Source organism: Cydia fagiglandana, chromosome 5 (assembly GCF_963556715.1).
Source record: "Cydia fagiglandana chromosome 5, ilCydFagi1.1, whole genome shotgun sequence".
NCBI classification, from domain to species: domain Eukaryota; kingdom Metazoa; phylum Arthropoda; class Insecta; order Lepidoptera; family Tortricidae; genus Cydia; species Cydia fagiglandana.
In genome coordinates, this window is record NC_085936.1 from 18,824,926 (window position 1) to 18,851,016 (window position 26,091).

At 37.0% G+C, this 26,091-nt stretch overlaps 2 protein-coding genes across 2 annotated transcripts in view; one reads left to right on the forward strand and one right to left on the reverse strand.

The window, feature by feature from the left end:
- LOC134664645 (all trans-polyprenyl-diphosphate synthase PDSS1) overlaps positions 1-20,838 on the reverse strand; it is a 90,535-nt gene extending 69,697 nt beyond the window's left edge. The window contains exon 1 of the mRNA XM_063521386.1: positions 20,605-20,838. Within this exon, the coding sequence (XP_063377456.1) occupies positions 20,605-20,808 (204 nt within the window). The 5' untranslated portion in view covers positions 20,809-20,838. The remainder of the gene's footprint in view (positions 1-20,604) is intronic.
- A 311-nt stretch (positions 20,839-21,149) lies between these two features.
- On the forward strand, positions 21,150-23,712 carry LOC134664848 (large ribosomal subunit protein bL32m). Its single transcript, XM_063521579.1, has 4 exons — positions 21,150-21,306; positions 21,404-21,640; positions 22,382-22,509; positions 23,517-23,712. Exons 1-4 carry the CDS (start codon positions 21,222-21,224, stop codon positions 23,652-23,654), a joined length of 588 nt encoding a protein of 195 aa, XP_063377649.1. The 5' UTR covers positions 21,150-21,221; the 3' UTR covers positions 23,655-23,712.
- The last annotated feature ends 2,379 nt before the right edge of the window (positions 23,713-26,091 follow it).

Here is a 26,091-nt window from a genome sequence, read left to right on the forward strand (position 1 = left end):
TAAACGATTATTCTATTGATAAGTACTAATTCTCCCGGAGCAGAGTGTACTGACGTGCTGTGTTCCATAATAAAATTCGCGTAACACAGTGAAACCAGAGGCTTACGCGCAGTTATCCAACTAAATACGAAATCATAAGCCACGTTACGAATCTTATATTCTCCGTTCAATCATCGGCCGCTTCAAGAATATCAATCGAAAATGTTAATTGATGTAAAGACGAAACAATTAGAAGCCTTATCACGATGTAATAAGGTGTAAGATTGGTCAATACTGTGTAGCCGATGGTGTTTTACATGTGTAAGTACATGTAGCACGCAAATGTACAACTGGTCTACACAATTCGGTTGAAACAGAATTTCCAATTAACCGTAATCGCATTTCAGGGCTGCAAGCAGAGGTAACAATTTTTTTTTAAACTTGTTTATATCATATAATTTCAGTGTTTTGAATATCTGCTACAAGTTATATATTATGTAATTAGGTATAGCCTCTCCGAGGGTATAGCATCGTCTAGCTAGGTAATCTAATGAGGCAAGAAAAAATTAACTATAATAACATAACTTAAAGGTCCAGGTTACAAAAAGCGCTGCAGCTAAAATATATACAGTAATACCTAAACTTGATAACAGCTAATATGAAGATAAATAAAGCCACCAAAATGAAATTGCAATTGTTTGAAAGTAATATATATCTTTGTATTTGTTATGTATACTCATTTTACTCGTCATAATTTTGACTTATTAATATACGCTAACATTGTCAACCCTGCCTACTCATAAAAAATAGCGGGCAATGTAAATGACGAACAACATTGCCGCACGTAAAATTGCATGCGTCCGCGCACATAACAATTAAAACACGATAGAAAGTGAGTTTGCGCTCATCGTCTCTTAAAATAGAAGTGAACCGATCGACACGTTCTGGGGAATGACGAGTGGGGCGTACGTGGATCGGTTAACGGATGCAATCGGCGGTTGCATGCTAATTTGGATGTGGATGACAATAGATGATAGCTTGTCTGAACGATCTACCATGATAATCAGGGCTATAACCGCGAAAATCGAAGTTCGCAAGATGCGGGGATTTTTCTCTGTCACTCTAATTACGCCTTCATTGGAGTAAAAGAGAAAGATCCCCGCAATTTGCGAATTTCGGTTTTCGCGGTAGCCGCTCAGTGATCATCGCAAAGCCATCAAAAATCACTTATATCTCAAAATAGGACAAGATTTATTAAACTCATATTATGTACACAGTATCTTTATAAAATTTCCAGATTATACTCAAAAACTGCAGTTCAAAATTGTTAAAAAAATTGTATCATGTTCCATACAATATTTATTTTTGCGATAAATTGTCCGAACTCTGATGATAATCTTTATTAAATATCGTGCTTTTAGTACAAGATTGAATCGAAAAAGTGACATTAATTTTACATGTCATTGGTTTCGTAAATGTAGAAACCAAATATACTAAAGAGCGTAAAGCATTTAATACCGAACAAAAACTAAAAGGGTATGTCTGGCAATGTTGGACTAATCACTGAATAACATAAACTTCATGAAATCGGGGTCATCTAAAATGTTAATTCATATCTTCCGTTGAAATAAATAACCTACATTTACAAATCATAAATTTTAATATATATTAAAATAATTAATTCAAATTAATAGGCACGCGTAAATACGATAACGAAACGATCAAAACCAAATTTATTATTCAATTATATATTTAAAAACCTAATCATAATTATTATTTAAATGTATTATTCAGTTATTTATTTAAATTTCGTATCATAATTAGCTTATCTTGATTTATCTTTAAAACAATTAACACCTACGCGAAATTAGAAACCATCAAGGCAGTAAACTTCGTGCAGTCAGCACCAGCAGCAAAAGTTGCTAAGCGGGCGAGATGTTCAAAATTACCTTGACACGCTCTTATTCTCTTAACAATAAAGTCGCGTCAAGATCATTTTGAACACCTGACCCGCTTAGCAACCTCTGCTGCTGACTGTATAATACACTGTCAATCAAAATGTCATCGTGTCGGAAGATTGACAGTTGTGCATAACGAGAATCGGGTAAGGATCATGTACCCACCATCATCAAGACAATTATTTTAATTGCGATTGTTATATGAACCAAAGGTACTTATTACTACATACTTGTATGAAAATTGGTTTAACCTGTCAAAATACTGCACGTTTGTAACCGAATTCCTAAAAATGGTGAGATTCCCAATTCGAATATGTAATTATTTCTTTACTTTTTTGCCGCATATGACCATATAGTCATATAAATTACGATATACTTACATCATTAATATCATTATTCATACATTGTATGTACTCGTAAGTATCAGGTTTTAAATAACAATACAGCAAATTACAGGATACTTAGATACAGTCAACTGTAAAAATATATGTATAGCCAACTTATTCAAAAATATGTCCCATAGTTCTTTATTCGCTGTCATAAGACATATTTTTGAGGTGATTTGTGCACCCATATTTTTACAGTTGACTGAACTGATTAGGCTAGGAGGCCTAAAAATGTCAGTTTCCTCTTTACGGATTAGATCAGATCCATATAGGTCAAGAAATGAATGCTCAAAAAACGTTGTAGAGGGAAATGCTAGGAACACAATTTTTGACTCCGTAACTTTGATTGGACTAGTTAGGAGGTGAACATATCAAAAGTCCCCGGCTGTAGCCCCGCTGCTGGGGGGTAGAGGGGGGTAAGAAGGTCGAATTTTTCGGTTTTTCATTGATATCTTGGAAACTTTGCGTCTTAGCGACATGACTACTAAGACAATCCGAAAGCTGATAAAATTAGTTACAAGTTTTATCCTGTCAAGTTTTTCGATATCATGAATAGTTTTTGAGATACCCGCTCTTGAAAGTTTATTTAGGGATTTTAATTTTATCTTGATATCTACGTCAGTGAAGCTGTTAGGCCATGTTTGGTATCATTTTCGTATAAATTGGGGGTGCTGAATTCAGTTATGGTATCACATTGACACCATTCCGAAGTAAAACCAAAATTTAAAAATAAATATTTTTTTAAATCCCTCTTCACGCTTAAACCGCTGAACCAATTTCGTTGAAATTTGGTATAGAAATAGTTTAAATCTCGACACACGACATAGGATAGTTTTTATAACCAAAAGCATCTTTTGAGGGTGTGAAAAGTGGGGTGGAAGTTTGTATGGGGAGTCAATAACCGCTGAACCGGTTTAGATGAAATTTAGGACGGAATACATCTGTGATTTAGATGAAAGTGATACCAAACATGACTTCAAACCTTACCTTGAGCAGTATTAACCTCAGGAATTCAGTTTCGTCGACGAAGTTGAATTCCCCCCATACTCCATTTCACAACTTTAAAGGATGATTATTGAGATAAAAAGTATCTTATGTCCTGTCTTGGGACTCGAAATATCTGTATACCAAATTTCAATTAAATCGGTTGAGCGGTTTAAGCGTGAAGAGGAATTTAAAAAAAAAGGTATTTGTTCAAAGTTTATATGTTTTTTCTTAGGAATGGTGTCAATGTGATACCAAAACTGAATTCAGCACCCCCGATTTATACGAAAATGATACCAAACACGGTCTAGCAGCGTCACTAATGTAGATATCAAGATAAAATTGAAAGCCCTAAATAAACTTTCAAGAGCGGATATCTCAAAAACTATTCAAGATATCGAAAAACTTGACCGAATAAAACTTGTAACAAATTTTATCAGCTTTTGGTTTGTCTTAGTAGTCATGTCGCTAAGACGCAAAATTTCCAAGATATAAGTGAAAAACCGAAAAATGAGACCTTCTTTCCGCCCTCTACCCCCCAGCACCGGGGCTACGGCCGGGGACTTTTGATATGTTCACCTCCTAACTAGTCCAAACAAAGTTACGTAGTCAAAAATTGTGTTCCTAGCATTTCCCTCTATAACTTCTTATTGCTTGGCCTAATAACATAAACTTTCGTGAGACAACGTTTAGCGACTAAAAATTCAAGTGAGTGAAACCGTTGTCATCTAATCAATACATAACCTGTTATTAAAATCATAAGTACGCCTGTAATTTAAGCGCGGATGGCCTAGCGATGAGAGCGTGCGACTTGCAATCTGGAGGTCGCGAGTTCAAACCCCGGCTCGTACCAATGAGTTTTTCGGAACTTATGTACGAAATATCATTTGATATTTACCAGTCGCTTTTCGGTGAAGGAAAACATCGTGAGGAAACCGGACTAATCCCAATAAGGCCTAGTTTACCCTCTGGGTTGAAAGGTCAGATGGCAGCTTTCGCTGGTGGTCGCTTTCGTAAAAACTAGTGCCTACGTTATATCATGGGATTCTAGTTGTCAAGCGGACCATAGGCTCTCATGAGCCGTGGCGACATGCCGGAATAACGCGAGGAAGAAGAAGTACGCCTGTAATTCTGTATGCAACTGTAAGCAAAACTACCCTCGTAAGACCCAAGCCAATTTTTGCGCTTTTGAATTTAGAACTTTCTTTTATTACTTACGAGGCTATTTAATTATACGGAGGAACCTCGCTGTGCATGGGCTTTAATTCATAATACGTGCCCAATTATCTAACACGGCCTGACGAAGAATCCACTCTCAAAACTAGTCGGAACCGGTTCCGAATATGGGTCAACGGCAACCCGACCCTTTACAAACAGGCCAATTCGAATATGCACCTGACAAACAAACCGATATTTTAATGATATTGGAACATAGATTTAGTATAACACTAAACTCTCGCGTTTTGTACACATATGTATTTAATTAGTTAATTACACACACGGGTCTACCTACCGCGATATAATTTCATTGTTTTTACCTTAAATTCCGACGTTTCAGATGAATTACCAGCTTTGGTCACGGAAACACTGACGTCCCAGCAAATGTCAACGGAGATATAAATAAAACACCACTAAACTACCCTAATACGCCCACGTACGTACATGGACGTGTACGTCGGAATTTAAGGTAAAAAAAAACAATGAAATTATATCGTGTGTTGTGTTCATTGAAATATCGGTTTGATGTCAGGTGCACGTTCGAATTGGCCTGAAAAATGCGCATGGGCACGGAAATGGATTTATGTGCTTACATTATTGGTACATGTTTATTTGCTAATCATGATCAGAAGTTGTACATCGATTAACCCAATAAAACCCTGCACCTAAACTTTGTTAACTGGTAGAAAAAGTCTTAAGGCATAATGTCCGCCATTTGTACTAACATATAAGTATGTTGTGCAACGATTAATTAAACACCCTACTTGTTTAATATTTGTCGGTGTCCTGTTTGCTTTAATTTTGACGAATAAAAATGTATTCAAAAGTTTTCAATAGGTCTACCGCGAACATCCAATTTCGATTGATTATCTGCGACTTGATAATTAGAGCGTTTTCGAACTTTTAATATTTCACCTTAATTTGATATTACTCGCAGTATAGCGATATGCACAAGAAGTAAAATAAAAACTCAAATCAAATGCAGACTTTAAAACTTTCGAGTAGGCTGTAGACTCCAAAGGTTGCGGAAGGAATCGTTCTTTAGCGGTCAGACTTCAATTTATATGCTTGTAATTTGTGTACCTACCAGTGGCGGAGCGTCCATAGAAAACGATTCCCATCGGCTTGTCTGATATTCAGGCCCTTGGGCCATTTTCTTTAAACTTATGAAGAAAAGGAAGGGCAACTTAGCTACGGCTTGCCTACGAATAATCTAGACGCGCCGCCACTGGTACCTACTGTTTCTTTGTTATTGCTGTGAAAAAAAATGTATTTGTATATTGTAATAGGGCTCTCGTAGATTTAGCTGCCAATTTCCTATAGGGGCCACCCCCTCCCCCGTCTCTCGAGTGTCGGCGTCTAGTCAACTCTATGGCTGCTACTCGACGCAACGTTGACGCAGCTGCGCAGCGACGCCATTTTCCATAGCGCTGGCTAGACGCCGACGCACGGAAGACGCTAGTGTGGGGTGGCTCTATATGTCGTTTCTTTATCTTATTGTCCACTATTCGAAAGGCGCTCGTTCAAAGCACGGAGGATGACATCCAATGTCGCGACCTTTACATCATATTTTTCATATTTCGTAAGCCTTCAATACGTCTAGTGCCATATAATGTTACACTGACAATTCTTGGACCTTATTTCAAAGATATAAGAGCTATAAATGGTCAGAGTGCTGTATAAGGTCCACAGACCACCTCATTCACTAGACGGACATACGACAATCGAGGTCACCACACATACAGTCTGACAAAAAAGAGTAGAAATAAAAAATGGCAATACTGTAGTGTCGTCCCGTTTTCTTAGGTTGGTTTAAAAGGGACGACACTACAGTATAGAGGACGACGATTCCGTGTAAGTATGGGAGCGCGACGGCTATTTCAGAATCGCTAAACTTAATTAAAACCAAAATATTACTTTGCTAATCCGCGAAAAGATAACGTGCTAGTCAATCAGTGCTAACCAAAGCAAAGTAATGTTTTGGTTTTAATTAGAATTTCCGCAAAGTAACGCCTGATTCTATTCGCTCAACTTAATTATGTGGCAGTGGGCGGGGCACATTGCCCGTAGAACCGATGGCCGTTGGGGCGGAAAGGTTCTCGAGTGGCGACCACGTACCGGAAGGCGCAGCGTGGGTAGACCCCCCACAAGGTGGACCGATGACCTGGTAAAGGTCGCGGGAGTCCGCTGGATGCGGGTGGCGCAAGACCGGTCATTGTGGCACTCTTTGGGGGAGGCCTATGTCCAGCAGTGGACGTCCTCTGGCTGATATAATGATGATGACGACCTGGGTGCCTGGGCGCATTTCACAAGTGAAATCGCACCTATGTGTGACCTCGAGCTCTTTGTAAACGCTTGATAATGTGGTGTCTGAGTAGGTACATAGTCTGTGACAAGGCCGTTAAATAATTAGCACCATAGATCAGAGCTATTATTATTAAGCTCGCCTAAATGTGTACTGAGCGTGGCGGAGGTCGGACTGTAATCTTAAAGATGCTCGATTATAACAGAATGTGTGGAGTTCGCACGATTTAGATATAATTAAGTATGTTGTGAGAAATAAACTATGACCGGTGTGAAATCTGAGGCTTGTACAGTCAGCAGCAGAAGTTACTAAGCGGGCGAGGTGTTCAAAATTACCTTGACACGCTCTTATTCTCTTAACAATAAAGTCGCATCAAGATCGTTTTGAACACCTCGCCCGTTTAGCAACTTCTGCTGTTGAATGTACAAGTCACAAACTAGAGGTAATAGAGGTGTGCCTGTGGTATATTAGTAGCCTCATAGTAACTAAATTCATTGCTTAAATAATAATAAGATAACAAGGCATGAATTACTACCGCAAAAAAATGTATTAGCTTCAGAAAACTTCAATAATTATTGAATTAATTATGTAAATATGTGCTTTGTTTTGTAAATACGCTTGTAAAATTCTACAAATATAACTTAATTGATTATTTGTTTGTAAATATACTTTCAATTGTTAGTAAATTCTATAAATATAGTTTTAAGCTAATTTATGTACAGATTAGAGTTAGAATACAGACTAGATTACATTGTATAAACAGTTAGCTCTCAGGTTGCTGCTAACTGTAAAAATTGTTCCTCTTTGGGTATTGAGAAATAGGGCCGGACTAGTCCGGCCGACTCTAAATTCTATGTTAAAAAAAAAAAAAAAAAAAACTCTACACTATGGGCCGACGCCGGCCATTCTATGGGACGCAGCCATGCGGTAGAATGAGATAGCAATATCACTTGCTCCCTCTAACGCATAAATGCGTCCCTTGGAGTGGCCGGCGTTGGCCCATCGTGTAGAGGAGCCATCAAAGGCACGGCACGACTAAACGTATTTGAATGGATTGTTGCATATCATAGCCAACAGTGTTAACTGTCTATCGTGGCCCTTATTACAAAAGGCATAAGGTCCACCGATGGACGGTTAAGAGTGTTGCTGTTAAGAGTTTACAGCCTGGGTAAAATTCTCTAAAACAGGGCAAAAGAAGTTAGTTATGGGAGTGCCATTAATGAGTACAGTCAGCATCAAAATCAGACTACGCGTCAAAAGTATATATAGTTCTCTATTACCTTAACAAAAATAAATATCAGTCGAGATAAGATACGCGAATTCTATAGATTCGGGGTCATCCATTAATTACGTCACACGAATTTCTAGGTTTTTTGACCCCTCCCCCCCTCCTTGTCACACTTGGTCACATTTGGCAAACCCCTCCCCCCCTAGTGTGACGTCACATTTTTTCTACGAATTCGCCAAATCGAATTAAGTAAGTACCTAAGTATTATTAATATTTTATCAAAATATTTTTGACGATATAAATATTAGTAATTTTATAACCCAAAACTGCTTAGGAAAGAAAATTAAACGAATAAAAACGATTATCGTTTTAAAAACTTGTTATTTAAATGTACCAGCGAATAAAATAATTTAAATAAATTTTCGGTTACTGATGAAGTTAAAGTGACGTCACAAAGTTTGTGTCTCCCCCCTCCCCCATGTCACAATATATGTCACATTTTCTTGACCCCCTCCCTCCCCCTAAACGTGTGATGTAATTAATGGATGACCCCTTCTTTTGGCGCAGTATTTCATGCTGTCATTACCATGTAGACGCAGACAGTTGCTAGTTATCCAATAAAGTACTATTAAGTAGATATTTAAATGAAGTTATCCATAATAAAGCAACTTTAGTAAGTACCTACAGCGATACCGAATCGTCGCGCTAGCAAAAGACATCAACGCGCTGGCGGCGTATACTTTCAATTTAAACACGGTAACCGTGTAGATAAACTGGTTTTTATTTTTTATTTTTTCATCCTCAGACTATGATATTGGAGTAAAAATCTATAGTATGTTAGTATATCTCGATGTAGGTTAGCAGTTTATCACGATGTTTTCAATGTAATTTATAATATTAACCAAGTTTTGACTACCGTGGCTATTGATTATTATACATTATTATAATATTTATAATACACACGATAATGTGAAGCCATTTCGTGGTGCTCTGTGCAAGATACAATTTCGTAGCTCGCATCAATATGAAATTTCATACTCGCGTATTACACAAGCATTACTAATATCACAATCTATCATTTAACATCATTATCGTTATATTTAATGTCGCTCGTCGTTTGCGCTCATAAAATAATATTTTGTAATTAACCAGAACGCTAATATTGCCTAGATAGTGGAATACCTAAAGTAATTGGGCCATTTTATTTCAAGTTGATAAACTACAGTTTTTTGTAAAGAAATTTGAACACTTTTTTTGAATTCAAAACACAAATCAGAAAAAGAGTAGTGTTCAACTTTATTTAGTAAAAACTTGTAAGTCTTTAAAAGCTAAAATTGTATGTGTAATTCAAGACTAAACTTTTTTTGGTCCTCGTAAGTGTATCACACAATTATTAAACGTTATAAAATAATTTTGAACGCTACATTCCGAGCTGACACTAATACGTTCTTAGGCAAAAGGCACTACTTAAACTTTGACAATGAAAACGATATCTAATAGCACCTTTATGCCGTATTGACAGACAAATTAGTAATATCAGTATTGAATGACAGTAAACATCGGTGTTGCGTAGCGTTGAAAATTTCCGGAAAAATCCCGTTTTTTTCCAAACGACTCGTTTTTTTCGGATGTTTACGGAAAAAACCCATGAGATTTACCACTTCATTTTTCTCCGAATAAAACGAAAAAAGCTATTTAAACAGGTTTCAATCGGTTATTTTTCTTAATACTGGTGACATTTGACATCGGATCGGTGTCAGTGTCAGTTCAGTTCAGTTGTCACAGTTGTGTCATTACGCTTATCAGTCGGTTGGTTTTTTTCTTTAAAAATCCGAAATAAACGGAAAAAAAACTAAAATTTCATAAATTCTCAAAAAAATCATTAGACATTTTCAACGCTAGTTCTGAGGCAAAAGGCACTACTTAAACTTTGACAATGAAAACGATATCTAATAGCACCTTTATGCCGTATTGACAGACAAATTAGTAATATCAGTATTGAATGACAGTAAACATCGGTGTTGCGTGTAGATCATGGGCGTTCCTAAGTGTACGCGTTTACGCTATATCTGGGTCGAAAGGGGTCAATATCAGTGTATATCTTAGAGTAAATCGTTTCTAAACATGCAAGGTCGAATAGGAGCATAACCTCTTGGGGTTAATGTCCTAATACTAGTACAAATGACCTCCAATGAAATTTAAATCTTAGTGAAATGGAATAGAGTTGCTTTTATTTTGTTTCGTTCGATTTTAATACAAAACAAATTCAACTTTATTTTCTAATACCGTTGATTCCAATCCGATTGCCAATTTTCCTTGTACGGTGGGCCGGTAAAAGATAATATGGAAGGTAAATCATGTTATACTTGTTGCTGATGCGTTATAGAAGGATGGACTGTGTGAGAGATGATTATGAAACGAACGCAAATTAATGAGATGATGGGCGATAGAGAGGGATGGAAGATAAAGACATGCTGCGCCGACCCCAGGTGACTGGGATAAGGGCAAGCGAATGAAGACTTGTGGCTGATGCGTATGTGAAACTGTATGCGATGCCTATTGAATTCGCTTCGTATAAGACCGAACCACCCCACAATAATACGTGTTACGCATCATATTGCGAACGCAACGCCAGCGATGCGCCATCTCACATATAATTCCATACATTACTACCGGCGTACGTGTATGCGTAGGCATGGATATGGAGCCGTGCTGCATATGCATCTGATGTATCTGATAAAGCTACTTAAGGGTCATGTTAATTTTCGATGCCATACAATAAAATAAGTCAGCGAAGTATGGAAATATAAATTATAAATAGTACTTGAGCAAGCGGGTAAGTCCCTGTCTCTACTTCCATAGTGCATCGTACTTACTCGAACGTACTTGAACTTTGTAATAAGTGAGACAAAAGTCTTAAGTAAAAGCAATAAGAACTATAATAGCACGGCTCAATCATGAATCATGATGTAAAGATCATATCTTTGACACGGGGGATAAATGGGTTATTTCTCTCGGTACTTTATACTTTTTATCGTTTTTGCCCTGAAAAATGAGCCTTAAGCAACAACTTTATAAAAATGACAGTTATATTTTATGAGCATTTATCGGTTTTTATTAGCATTGGATCGGGTTTTATATGGGCCTATCTTTACTTTTGGAATCTTTGCACGCGGGTCTTTTTGTTTTTCTTTATGAATAATTCACTATTGTTCGCAGTGTTCAAAAACGAATTAACTGAATCGTTTCTATTATCCAAATGACATTGCAGATTTAGGTAAATCAAAAAATATATATAAAAAGTTAGTGTTTATCTCAAACAGGGCCCAATCCCATGTGTTTTTATACAATTATGTCAACTGACAACAGTTACGTCGCTAAATTGAGCAAAAGAGCAAAATCCAATTAAAAGATTTGACCTAACAAAACAACTGAACAAGAATAAAATCAATAGGTAGTTTGCTTTCAGGCGAGCAGTCGCCAAATGTCGCCCACACAATTGACAGTTCTTCTGAGATAAGAATGTCCTAGGTCAACCGTCACAACCGTGCCACAAGCACTGCACCTGTCATCGCTCGGTGTCACGCGCGTGTAACCGCCGGCCTTGATCCGTGACCCGCGTCTTCGACCCGAATGCGGGTAATTGCGGCTCCCGCGCGTGCGACAGGCTAAACACCGTATATTGGCATTGCTTATTTGCAAACGATTCAAACTATAATACCAGGGGGGCTAGACAAGATGAAACATTTAAAACCGGGTCTATCGCGAATTTATAAAGCTGATGAAAGTTAAAGCCTTTATTAAATAGCAAAAGCTTTACAGATGCAGTGCATAATTATTTTCCATTGTATTTTCACGTCACTTGTTATTTCAGTCAGTGTCAGTACAAAAAACACTGGGGTTGACTGAAGTACGGCTACCATCAGTTTGGCATTGACATAAACGCTATCGTTAACGTAATTTACTTTCTATAATCTCTTTCGGACTAATATGTCAGTACGAGCGAGATGCATAGAAAGTAAATTACGTTCACGATAGCGTTTATGTCAATGCCAAACTGATGGTAGCCATAAAGGAGCATGACAAATACGAACGTTTCCGAGAAAATATGATGGAACAGAATTATGCACTACATCTGTAACTATTTTTAGTATTTCAATGGGATGCCCTACATTTACTAAACTTATTGGCAGACTACATTTTCTGCGCATCTAGCCTTCGATCAATCTAGAGTCTAGAGCGACAAAAACTTTTCACATGTAAAGTAAATATTTGAAAGAAAGAAAAAAAATACATTTGGAGTAAGATATTAGTCATCAAATATAAAACAAGTAAATATCTGTTGGATGTATCATCGTATTAGCATGTTGTAAAAGTGTACCATAAAAAGAAGTTGTTGAGATAAAAAACATCCTGTTTAAGAAAGTGAAACTCATCTTCGTTGCGAGTCCGCGTCCGAACCCCGTTATGGCGATCACGTACTACTTAAAATTAGTATTTATAAATGCCATACATGTCCAAAAGTTTTGCAAAGTTATTTAATATTTATGATAAAAATGTAAGTAAGTAACACTTTATTGTGTACCATATAGTTAAAAATAGTCAGAAAATGAAATTCAGTTAAAAACTAGGTAACAACAGGCGGTCTTATCGCTAAGAACCGATCGCTTCCAGAGTTCCAGACAACCTTTTGGGCAGGAAGCTAAAGGGGCCCACTGATTAACAGTCCGCCGGACGGTATCGGCCTGTCAGTTAGAACAAAATTTTGACAGTTCCCAACAACTGACAGGCCGATACCGTCCGGCGGACTGTTAATCAGTGGGCCCCTTAAGAACTTACAACATTGGACGCGTAGTGATGGTAATACACATGATATGATGTAGAGAACCAGCAAGTAAAAAGTTTAATAAATTGTACCCAGCTTTTCTTTACTATTCGTTTATGACGAAATTGCCCCCCTGCACCTTACTGTTGGAACCTTGATACCTTAAAACCTGTGGAAAAAGCTTTAACGTGTAACTCTGACAATCAAGCGAATATGTTGACACCTCAATCATTAATAAGTTTTTGGCAAAAATTTCATTTTTGGTACAAGCTTTTATCGCTGACTGTACTTTTCTTTCCACAGGCAACTAATACTCAACGAAACAATTCTAAAAACCTCAAACACAATTAGGTTTCGTTGTTTTATCACATAGTTCCTGTCTCCATCATCAGATCAGCTCGATGACACCATAATATTGCATTGTCACCCGACTTACGACGGGAAGTGGATCAAATTTAACTTGCAAGATTTGATTACAGACCGACAGACAACGGTCAGGTGAAAGTAAATAAAAGCTTGTAAAATAGGGTAAGCTAAGTAGTTTTAATGCTACGGTGGAACATACATATGACACAAACAGTCAAACATACATGCAATACATGCATGCTGTCCGTATGACAAAATAGTAAATTGAACCTAGTATATTACGCTTAAACATCAAATTGTATCAAATAAATATGTAATTATTAACTATCATAATAAGTTTCAGTCTGAAACTGAGTTGTCCAGCCCATACAATACAATAGATGTCATACTTTTTTATGTTAAAATGTGACAATACTGTGAAAAAAACTCGTTACATTATAATCAATTACAAAAACGTTTGTAAATATCAAAGATAAGACTGTTCTTTTTTATAAAAACTAAACAATTCATCACGTGTTTATTGTTTTGCTTCATGCATTCACAATAAAGACAATTCATTTTTTTTGTTCATAAAAAAGTTTATCTCATAAATGCATATTATTAATGAGGAAAGCAACTCAATTTACCGTATATAGCATTTCCTAGATAATTACATACATAGCCACTCCCGAATATATATTATAAGCTCTTTTTAAGACCGAAGTGATCCCATAAGTGTTCCGTGAACAAAGTTTTGCACGGAACACTAAAATTAACGGGGTTGTATTTAATCGGGCAGCAGCGTCCCTCAAATTCGGTGTACTCGACTGCGATCGCCAACCCGCCTGCCAAGCGTGACGATTATGGCATTCACCCCCCAAAAAAGGGGGAGGCCTATGTTCAGCAGTGGACGTCTTATGGGTTGAGATGATGACTAAAATTAACGCCGTGAGCACCATTGACAATTCGCTTTTACTTTCCTCATTTCTAATTTAAATGAATTGCTTTGTTACTTAGTAATCGGAAATACTTTTGTGATGACTGAGTTTGAGAGAATGGAATTAGTCACTAGTTTTAGTTTATTTGTAATTTTATAAGCTTGTGATTAATGCAACGATTTGTGGTGTAATTTATTCGTAAACGCGCTACAAGGCTCAATTGACTATTAATCATTTAATCTGTCATTTAAAATGGTTAAAATATAAAGTAACTCATTGAAACTTGTAAAGTTGTGTGAATTGGAGGTATCGTCTTGGGTCGTCCCATGCATTTTTCGTCAAGTTCTTAAATTAGTCCTATTCTGCTTTCGTCACTCATTCTACATTGAAAGCCACTGACGATTGTGACGAATGTAGAATGAGTGACGAAAGCGGAATATGACTAATTTAAGAACTTGACGAAAAACGAATGGGACGACCCAAGACGATACCGAATTGTAGGTGAGTAGGAGGAACTGTTGTTATAAAAACATTCCCTAAAGATTATGTAGCGATTACTACAAAAAGTCACCGTGTACAACCGGCCTAAAGGTGATTAAAGTACAGCTTCTAATTAGTCACAAAGGCTTAACATGTAGGCAACACGCAGACACAGCTAAGGAAACAATACCACTATAATTTACGGATTCTAGAATCAACCATTTCAAACATTAATGAGTATTACAAAACGAGCGGAACAAGGTCGTATACGTGAACACGCCAAATTCTATATAAAATAAATGATTTTAGGGTGAATATTAAATAAATTATCAATAAATCGGTCTAAGCCGTGACATAATTTAACATTAATAATAAATGCGTGGCTTAATTTGAAGAAAAAAATGACTTTACCTTTCATGACTTAAACTTTGATGTATTTAGAACCAAGGGACTGGCAGTGTCTAATGTCGAGGTAAGCATGAAATATAACCCTGCATGTACTCTTACAAAGTACCCAACTCTTACAAATTAACAGTTTGTATTGAATTAAGCACGATTTTGTTATATTTATCACTGAATATCTACTTTATAATGCTTTGCTTATGCGACTGTACTAAGTTTGTATATCAAACTGAAAATTATATCTTAATTTCACAAACAATGCTTAAGTACTTTTATTTTACAAATGTAATAGTATTGGTTTCTCTTCCGACTGCACTACAGTCATTAGCTGGCATTGGCCGTACGATTTCGCGGATACATCGCAATGTTATAATGCACCCAATGCACATACTGCGAGTCTACGGTGAGCATTGCACCGCTATTATACGGGTTGCCAAATATGCACCCGTCATGCTCTGAATAAAACGCATACGTATTTATTCGGTTGAAGTTTGATTAAGGAATGCTCCCATTAAGTTACCTAATTCTAATCGTGTTGGTGATGACACTAGGCTGACATTTAGCCTAATATTCACTAACTTTTTTAAAGCGGTGAGAGGCTTCACACACGTCCGAACCAGGCGTTGTTTAGGTATTTCATTATATTATATATTTAAAAGCTGAGCCTATAATATTATTAATATGTATATAAAATGAGCAAAGAGGATGCGAAAATAAATTGAAAACACTGATGCAGTCGTGTTCAAGAGTTCAGTAAATAGCTAGGAATAGGTAAACTTTAAATCGTGCTTCGTTACAAGACTTCTGTTAGAATATATTAGAACCAGAGTTTTAACACTTCATTCGCTTAACTATGGATAGTAATTTTACCAGTTTATATCCGGGAAATTAGCGGGTATTTCATACAACACTATTTCTTAGAATACTCACTAGTTTTACCAATCGATCATGCAGTGAGTAATCTAGTTCATTAACGTTATAGATAGACGGACAAACCCAAATTTACTGCCTATTTGTTCCAAACAAACAAACCCAGAGTTCATACACTCATTAAAAAAAACCCACAACATCATTAATTTACGTGAAATTACAATCCCACAGCGTAATTAGCGTTTATTTGCGTATTATACAAAAGTGGACAATCTTGGGACACGTCAAGACAAGGCCGGGGATTCCTAACGGATACCAAGAGCACGTCCATCGGTCACCAGTTTAACTTGTAATCTCTAATCTTTAAACAACCTATGCGTAAGTCGCTCGCGCTTAAGGTGGTTTCTCAAAAGTGTTGGATCTGTAAGCGTTTGGAACAGGCCAAGTAAATGACAAATTACACAACACTAAGCAAGCCAGCAGGACCCTTATCAAACACAGCTCACGTGCGCGAACGACAGCAATTAATATTGCTTCCACAGATGATGAGTTCATTGTTTGCGAGTGGCGACCGAAACGCGCTTGCCCAACGGCTTGCAGCAGAAGGACAAAGTCTCGCGGTCTCATCATCATAGGCCTTTCAGTCTATTGCAGACTATACAGTATCAGGCAGGGCGACAACGTTTTTCATGGCTGTATAAGGCAATACGGGAGCGGCAACCACGACCGCAAAACCGGCAGGTATAGTGTGCCTGTGGCGAACAGATGTCGGGCTGATGACGCTTGGCGGTCTACTATAGAATATATTACTGGAACTGTTCATTGAGCTGGAGAGATACCTGACGCTCTCTGGGTACGATTGAATGAAATGAATCGGATTTATCTGCGGCCAATTGTATTCGCTGACCTGTTAGAGTCACCCCACACTATCGTCTCCCAAGCGTCGTCAACTGCACAGCGACGTCATTTTCCGTAGCGCTGACTAGACGTCGACGCTCAAAAGACGCTAATGTGGAGTAGCCCTTAGACAGACGTGGTAAAACGCAAATACTTGCATTCATAGGAAAAGTAGTGAGTAAGGGAAAAATTCACCAGTACAATATTCTAAATAGAATTAAACAATGAAGCGAGAGTAGATATCACTTGTGATGGCCGAAAATTAAGAAACATCGATAATCAGGGTTTTAATTATTTATTATTGCAAAGACATAAGGATCACCGATCGTCAGTTAAGCTTGCCTGTCAAATATATCGGAGCGACCGAGGTGCTCAAAAATACTTATCTAAACTGAACTCTCACTCTAACGCGTTGCCAATAAAGGCGTGTTAAGATATTTGTGAGCACCTTGCGTTGACTGCTCTATATGCATTTTTAAGAGTTCGCAAAGGAAGCAAAGCGCAAGGAGTTGAAGTTGTGATGCTTTACGCGTGCGGTGTGGTCTGACCTTTAACCCAATTTGCAGAAGAATTAGAATGTTGTTTACTAAATTGAATTACCTACACAAATGCTTATCCTAATATTCCTAATACTTCACTCTACGGATACAAGTCTAAATTTAGGGTAAATTTTGATTTGGATCTGTCAGTCACGTTTTGTAAAATGCTATAGTTCGTTTTTTTTAGCATTAGAAATTAGGTAAACAGTCTTGAAGCGACTTTTAATTGAAAAACACATTTTAAAAATAAGTTGCGGCAAATATGTAACAATTATGAATCTAATACGATCATTTATATTCTTCTGCTTTCATAAGTAATAGTTTTTGAATTTTAAAAAGCGTTTTTCAATTAAAAGACATGTCAAAATCGCTTACCTTCTTGCAAGTTCTTTCTAATGCTAAACAAAACGAACTGTAACCGTTATCTAAGTTTTTATCCGATGTAGTGTCAATCGCGAATGTCCGCCTGGTTTACCTGATTTCAAAATTATTAACACGAGTATTATTATTCAATGCTGCTATAAAATGAATTAAAACAAAATCTACAATGCGTTTTCAGAGTTTTGTTGGGTTCCTTACTCAACCTTTGAAACGACATAATACGCGTTTATGAAATGTAATAGGTAAAATATTGATTTTGGCGTGCCTCGGTGACAGGCTTAGTATATGTAGGCTCGAGGCTCAGGGAAAAGAGGGCTTTATATATCTCCGGACGCCTGGAGATACGTAAAGACACACTTTAAGAATAACAGCTAATGTTAACCCGCTTCAGACTAGTTGCGTAAAACAGATTTTTACGTATACATACAGCACGCTTTCAAACCTAATGTACCTTTGTATTGTCATCACGTACGTAATTTAGGATACAGCAAAATGTTGTAAGTCGAAAATAACACGCGTTTAGCGTTGCCACAAACGCTTATACAATAACGTCTACGAACAAATAGTTGTATGTTCCGCATTTCTAGTAAGTATCGTTTGGGTTACGTGCGACGGAACGCATTCGACCGGTGCGTAAATCCAAATGAAATGGAACCATTTTCATTTCACCTTTAATTGCAATTGAAGCTGTCCTGAATTTAATTTAGCAAGATTTGAACGAAGACCAAGATTGAAACAGCTCGATTTAATATTGTTTTTTCATAGTAACACGCAGTGCATATTAATGCCCGCGAGATGCTCTGACAGTAATTTCGATAAGTACTTAGTAAGTAACTTCTGCCTCTCACAGTATACACTTATCCCAAAATTATTATGAAGTTGATTAATTTATTAATCAATAATCAACTATCTATTCAAGATGATTAATAAATAATGATTTGTCGGTTTAACATTCAAATTAAAAACATTGATTGGTCAAAGAATAGGAGAACTCTATCTGTAGAAAGAAAGACTGTAGCGAGATGCCATTGCCATACTTCCACAACTAAGAAAATGGCACAGAATGAAGAAGCAAGTAAAAGAAGCCTTATCTACATTTCCAGTAAACTATGAATGATCAGAATAGAATAGAATCAGAAACATTGGCTTATTTATGAGTTAAACTGATCGTAATCAGGCTGGCAAACGGATACAAAGTTATTTTAGCATTTCCTTCACAAGAGTACCTACTGAAGAACAATTTCACTTATACTTGAAAACTGGTAATGCTGGCTTACCGAAAGTGTGACAAACCTTGCGAGCGAGTACGATAAACCAGTCAGTTATATTTTCGCCGTATTGTAATGTAGTAAGGGAGCAAATTGTAAAGATTTCTTTGCGTCAATATACCTAGATGATGCGGTGTCATGTCCTGCGGTTAAAGTTGTTTGCGACAAGTATTCCATTAGTAGGTTAACACTAGGTTCGAAGCAATGGAAATGTAAGAAAGAAATCGAAGGTGTATGTCTAGTCTAATAGAGAAAACGTTATCATGCGAATCTAACAGGTTGGTCGTCCTTTATTCACATGCACGGCTCTTTATTTTCAATAAGTAAAATCGTGGTTAAGGTTCACATTACCAGTATGACTTGTATAAGACGTGAGAGAAACACCCACAGACCAAAATCAACAAAGATAAACAAGGTCAATGTTCCCCAAATGGATTGAAACAAAATAAGAAAGGCGTGTGGCTAGCACTTCAACAGGTGCCTTACCCACCCAGTTTTCGCGCTAGGTATTAAAAATTCAACGAATCATCACACAACTTTCACTAACGGCGAGCGACTCTCTACCTTTACCATTACGACTTGACGAAATTCCTCAAAACTGTCGCAAGGACAATCCAATTAAAAACAAAAATCAACTAATTATTTTTCGTGATCGTAACGACTATTTTTGTAATTGGAACACCACGCTATGTATAAAGAAATCGGTTAGCTCCATCGCCAATGGAAGAATAAATGAAATATTAATGCGAAAAATATTTGTAATGCTTAGAAAGTTTCGCTCGCATCGGGTCGGTATCGCATGCTCGCACGCTGCGCGAGAAAGCACGACGCCGGCGCGTCTTACTTCTGCAAATACAGGGTTAATATCCTATAAAATCAGGGAAAATGCCTACCTAATTATAGGGGAGGCGCTGCCCTAAACAATTTTTTTTTAACTGTTACGCCGGCATTAACACTTGTTTTATGACTACAATTAAGTAATGATTAAGAAATATTTTGGATAGCATGTGCTTGTATAAATAGATATACTTTATATCTTGAAGATAATTGCATAGTGCTCAATAACGAACCCGGTTATCTCGATTGGATCAAATAAATCGTGCTCAATTCGAAGCACGATTTTAGTTATAAAATTAAAGTCAACACAAAGATCAGCATTGTTTGTCGAAAGTAAGAGTTGTGATTATGAATATAGTGAAAATCGTTGAACAAACCCAAGAGCCGAGCCGCGGCGCGAGCGCGACCCACTGTCCGGTACCGCCCGCTGCGCCGACCCACGAATAGATTTCACTTTTTACATTTCCATGAATTTACCTCACAAACTATACACCTTTAAAGAATTAATTTTCTGCGTTATCTAAATCTACTATTTTTTACACTCCCATTCATAAAACCTGATTTATTTCCAATAATCAATCAGCTGACATAGAGGTTACTGTCACGCTGTTATGTAAACAGGACCTTTTCAAGAACAAGCGAAATGACATAATAAATTGGGTAATAGTTGCTTGCATGCTTCACGAAAATATCTAGGTTTATTGACCGGTTCTAGAAAAATTAGGTTCCAGGCAATAAAATAAAGTTAAAAATCTTTTTCTAACCTGACATGTCTTTCCAAATATCCGCAAGGGAGTTGGTCCAGGAGGTTTCAGTTTCACAAATACAGTTTGTCTGCGAACTTTATGTCCGAATTGACACAGTAACTTATCTTGAACACGAGCACAGAGCCTACTCGGGCTTAAACACGCCATAGCTACAACTGCAACGAAACGCTTGAGGACATGAACTACATAACACTCGAGCATTCGACTTTTCCTCCCCACTTACAGCTGATTGTCAAGCGCCATCTTGGGTCGTGTTGCCAGTATCAGCTAAATTCAAGAAGAACACTATAATTTTTAAGTTTTACAAAATTCATTTTAAAAAATAATTATAAGAAATCAATTCACTTTTAATGCATTATTTACATTATGTTACATTTAATGAATCATACTAACTCATATTAAAAATAACAGCAGGCAAGCTAATTTAATCTCTGTGATTGAATAATTAACACCATCGTCTTAATGAATGCCTTGAATGGATTGGTTCAGTTTTTTTATGGTTAGGTTGCCGTCTTGTGTTGATGTCAATGTCAATTCTGATACTTAACCTAACCTGTTTTTAGTCGTGATATACTTACCTTGCTAATAAATCAGCTTGAAATAAATCATTCAGAATGCTACCACGTATTTCAACGGTAGTCAATATCCTGAGAAATATAGAAAAATGTATTCTTTCCTCACTCGGTCACCCACCTAACGGTATGTATGTTGGTTACGCCTTGGTTTACGTTCGATTACCTGATTTCTGCTACTTGTTACTTATGTTAACCATAAAACTTCTGAATATTTCTTGCAGAGCTTGCCTTAGCGTATGTTTACGAGCCTAGAGTTTCTACCCCGAAAAGGTTTTCAATCAAAGACATTGTCGGAGACGGCTTTCTACTGGCTGTTCCAAAATTTCGAAGAACCGTAGAGAAGAGACTCAAAAGGAAGTTCGGCAACCCAGACTACGTGTGGAAGCCGCTGGTGCCTCAAACTAACATCAAAGTGTGCCGAGATTGTGGACACCACCACGAGATTGGCAGACTTTGTGGTTTGTTATTAGTTTATTTGATTTAAAGTTAAACTTTTCAGCTTATAGTTTATAGGTTTGGTTAACTAAAATTTATGGACCTATCTATCGCGATTTTACTTTATTACCTTTATTTACCGACGTTTCGACACAGGTTTCACTGGTCATGGTCACGGCTAAATGTGAAAGTTTTAAATATTATGTTTGGTTGTAAATGAATGTTAAATAGTTAGTGTACGAAAAAAGTTACTTTTGTCTACACTACAGTGTCTTTACTGTCTCCTTGTAAATGGTTTTGAATATTTATAAGTAAAGAGTTGGTTGTTATTATAACAAATTTATTTCACTGATTTAAACCTTCACGATTTTTACACAGTATTAAATTGTACAAAGGCACAGAATAAATAATAGTACTAGGTACAGAAGACTCACTCTCTAACAAAACGCGTCCGTCACGATCAGCACAGATATGGCCACTAGGTGGCGACAGCGCCACGTGCGGCTTATGGCAAACCCCAAAAATGGGGTCGAATGGATGGACATTTAGCTACCTGTAGCAAAGCGACGAAATCACAGAGTGAGCCACGCCTGACAAAGGGCCTTAATCGCGTATTTAAGTTTTATGATTTATCTCTGACGTTTCGAGGATGGCATTGTCCCTGTATGGTCACGCAATTAAGTCTCGTTGTACAATTTAATAATTAGACATGTTTCTTTTAGCACTATGGTACATTTATCTAAGCATTGGTCATATTTTTTCAGCGCACTGCTACAAAAAAATCCAAGAAGAAACAAAGCTCATCCAGGATCAGATTAAAGAGAAGCTGGGTGTCGGACCAATCACGGAAGATGTTGTTGTGTTGTATGAAGGAGAGAATCTTCCAGAAAAGGTACAGATGCTTTAATAATTCTTTAGCCCTTTGAACGCCAAGCCATATACAGGGTGTCCCAGAATTCGACGTCAAGCCGTAAACGGATGATAGACCAAGTCATAACAGTTATCATAAAAATACAAAAAAAAAATCCAACTCATGTTTTTTAAAAATTATGGTCACTTTAAAAATTCACTAAAAAATCCACACCCTGTAATGGTTCTTAACTCTTGTTACTACAAATTCCATAATTTATTCTAATTTTTTTATTATTGTGTAATCTTGAATAATTACAGGGTGTGGATTTTTTAGTGAATTTTTAAAGTGACCATATTCTTTAAAGAACATGAGTTGGATTTTTTTTTGTATTTTTATGATAACTGTTATGACTTGGTCTATCATCCGTTTACGGCTTGACGTCGAATTCTGGGACACCCTGTATAACGCACCATCATATATTTTATTACAATGCATGAAAGTTAATTTTTAACTTTCAACCATGTACATCTGTGACTATCTTTTGTGGTCAAAGACTGAATGGATCCAAGGGCAGCCTCTTTGAGTTAGCACTAATTACTTTTCATATTAAAATTATATTGGTTCAAAATTCACTGTGGAAACAGGGATGTTGATATTGACATGCTGTCATTTATGGACCACCTTAACCCATATATGCCCAAAACTGGTTTCAGCTCTGTACTCCTCGAGATTACAGGCATTTTCCCACAAATTTTAATTAGTAGGAGCGAGTATTATTCAGTGGGTCGAAAACGACCCAGTGGGCATATACGGGTTACACCATACCTAATGAGTTCCTCTGATCTTATTTATGAAAGATCATTTGATAATGTGCCAGATGCTTTTTATTGATTAGCATTTTAATGACTTTTCTAACTAGGAAAAATGCTTTGAGCATTCTTTGATAAAAGTTTCATTAAAATTAACACCTTTGCATTGGTGTAACTCCTTATTAGGCAATCTTTGCATGTTAAAAATGTTGAAACTACGAATTCTAATCCTTTCAGGTTAAGGAGTTTTGGAATGGCAAAAGAGTGATTGAAATGAAGAAGGAAAGACCTCAATGGTTCAGCAAGAATCTACTGCAAAAATCGACTCAACAGCCCTCGAACTCAACTGATGTTAAGCCTACAGATTTAGCTTAATTAAAAGATACATATAATATAGTTTGTAGAATTTTATTAAATAAATAATTATACTAAAGCACTTAATTTCATTCAGTAGCACAAGAAGCAAGTAAATAATATGTACTGAGAAGCTGAGAGTTGCACATTGGAAGTGAAATCTTTTTTTAAATACTAGAAATTGTTCTTTTAAAATCGATATCATGACACAATACCACCATAATCTAACAGCCGATGACTATCATATCCGTTTTTGTATACTTACTTACCTATACCACAGAATAAATAATAGTACTAGGTACAGAAGACTCACTCTCTAACAAAACGCGTCTGTCACGATCAGCACAGATATGGCCACTAGGTGGCGACAGCGCCACGCGCGGCTTAGGGCCCCCCCACATCTGGCGTCTTTCGAGCGTCGGCGTCTACAATTCTATGGCCGCTGCTCGACGCAACGTCGACGCAACTGCGCAGCGACGTCATTTTTAGGGTTCCGTACCCAAAGGGTAAAACGGAACCCTATTACTAAGACTTCGCTGTCCGTCCGTCCGTCCGTCTGTCACCAGGCTGTATCTCACGAACCGTGATAGCTATACTGCAAAACGTAATTCAAGACCAAAAAAAGTGAGACAATGTTGCCATTGCAATAATTTGTTTCTGAAATTGTAAATTCCTTTTGATAAATAATCACGCTAAGATAATTTATTCATTAGTAATTTTACTCCTACTATTTAAAAAAGTACTTTTATTTATTTATTTGTACATAAATACAAGACGCGCTAGTATAGTGATTGCACACAGCTACAAAATGACTTGCATACGATTTCTGACTGGTGTTTTAGTAATCGTATGTTTTTAAATGTTAGTAAATGTTTTATAATATCTTTTTCTAATAAAAAGCAGAAACTTTACTATGACTATGAGCTGACCGGTCAGAAATTAGAGCGTAGGGTTGTTGCTAAAGACCTGGGCATTTGGTTCGATGAACAACTTAATTTTAGGTACCACTATGAATATATCACTAAGAAAAGCAACCAAATGCTGGGATTTATCCTTCGTGTTACCAAAGACTTCAAAAAGCCGAGCAGTCTTCTATGCCTATTTCAGTCTCGTACGCAGCGTGCTCGAGTATGGTTGCATCGTCTGGTCGCCCCATTACGATGTGCACTCTAACAACATTGAGCGAGTACAAAAAAAATGCCTTAAACTCTTGTCCTATCGATACAAACCTGATCTCATACGTCATAGTTATGATCAAAGACTACATACACTTAGCATATCCTCCCTTAAGTCTCGCCGTCTCCTACATGACTTCTTATTCCTACACAAACTTCTTCATCATAAAGTTGACTCGCCTAGCTTATTATCCCTGGTCACTTTCAATACCCCTCGATTCAGATCCCGTGCTCCCAGGACTTTCGCCCTTCAAATCTACAAAAATAATACATCTTTTTATAACCCAATCGTTAGAATGTGTCGTCAGTACAATGATTTAGTTTCACAATATAGAGACATCGATATTTTCAACTCACGGCTAGCAGTTTTCAAGAGGCAAGTCATTAGTGTTCTTGGCCACCATACTACACAACAACAATAGTAAGCAATTTAACATGTTACGATCATTTATGTAATTTAAAAATTTAGTATGTTTTAAGATATTTTGTGTTTTTTTTTATAATTTTAGGATAGTTTTTGCTCGTTGTTACTTATTGTTCTTGCTGTGCTCACTAATTTTGGATGGCATTTTTATACAAAGCCTACCACTTTCATTGTAATCATGCATTTAAGGTGGTTCGCCTAGGTTACTCAAAACTTAACTCTCGCTAGATGGCACCACTTTTGCAAAATTTCAGATTTAATTTTTTTGTGAAATGGTCTTGGTATTTGTATACTTAAAAGTATGTTTCGCGCACTCTTTAAGTAAATATTGAACTATTAAAATAAACATTGAATACTTCATTGTGCAAAAACCACCTTTTTAATTCGACGGAGTGTTGCTGTCACGCTTTTTCCTACTATTACTCACACATGCAAACAGTGTTTCCGTGATCCTTGTAGTAGACAATTTCACACAACGTAAGTATGTTGCAATAGCGTAACGGTATGTTCGTGGAAATACGTGCAAGAGGATTGGGGTTCAAGACTGGTGCGAGTAGGTAATTTCTTTTTGTTTCTCCTTTGTGTTATCTTACCTTTAAACGAGCAATTATTAGATATATAATTATTTATTTATATATTTGGATGGTATCAGAAACGGCTCTAACGATTTCGATGAAATTTGCTATAAGGGGTTTGATCTCTTAGCTAGGTCTATGAGAAAACGCGCATTTTTGAGTTTTTATGTTTTGTAAGCTTTGGTCGGTCTCCCAGATATTCAATCTCCGCTTGGCAACTAATCCCAGAATTGGCATGCGCACTAGTTTTTACGAAAGCGACTGCCCTGACCTTCCAACCCAGA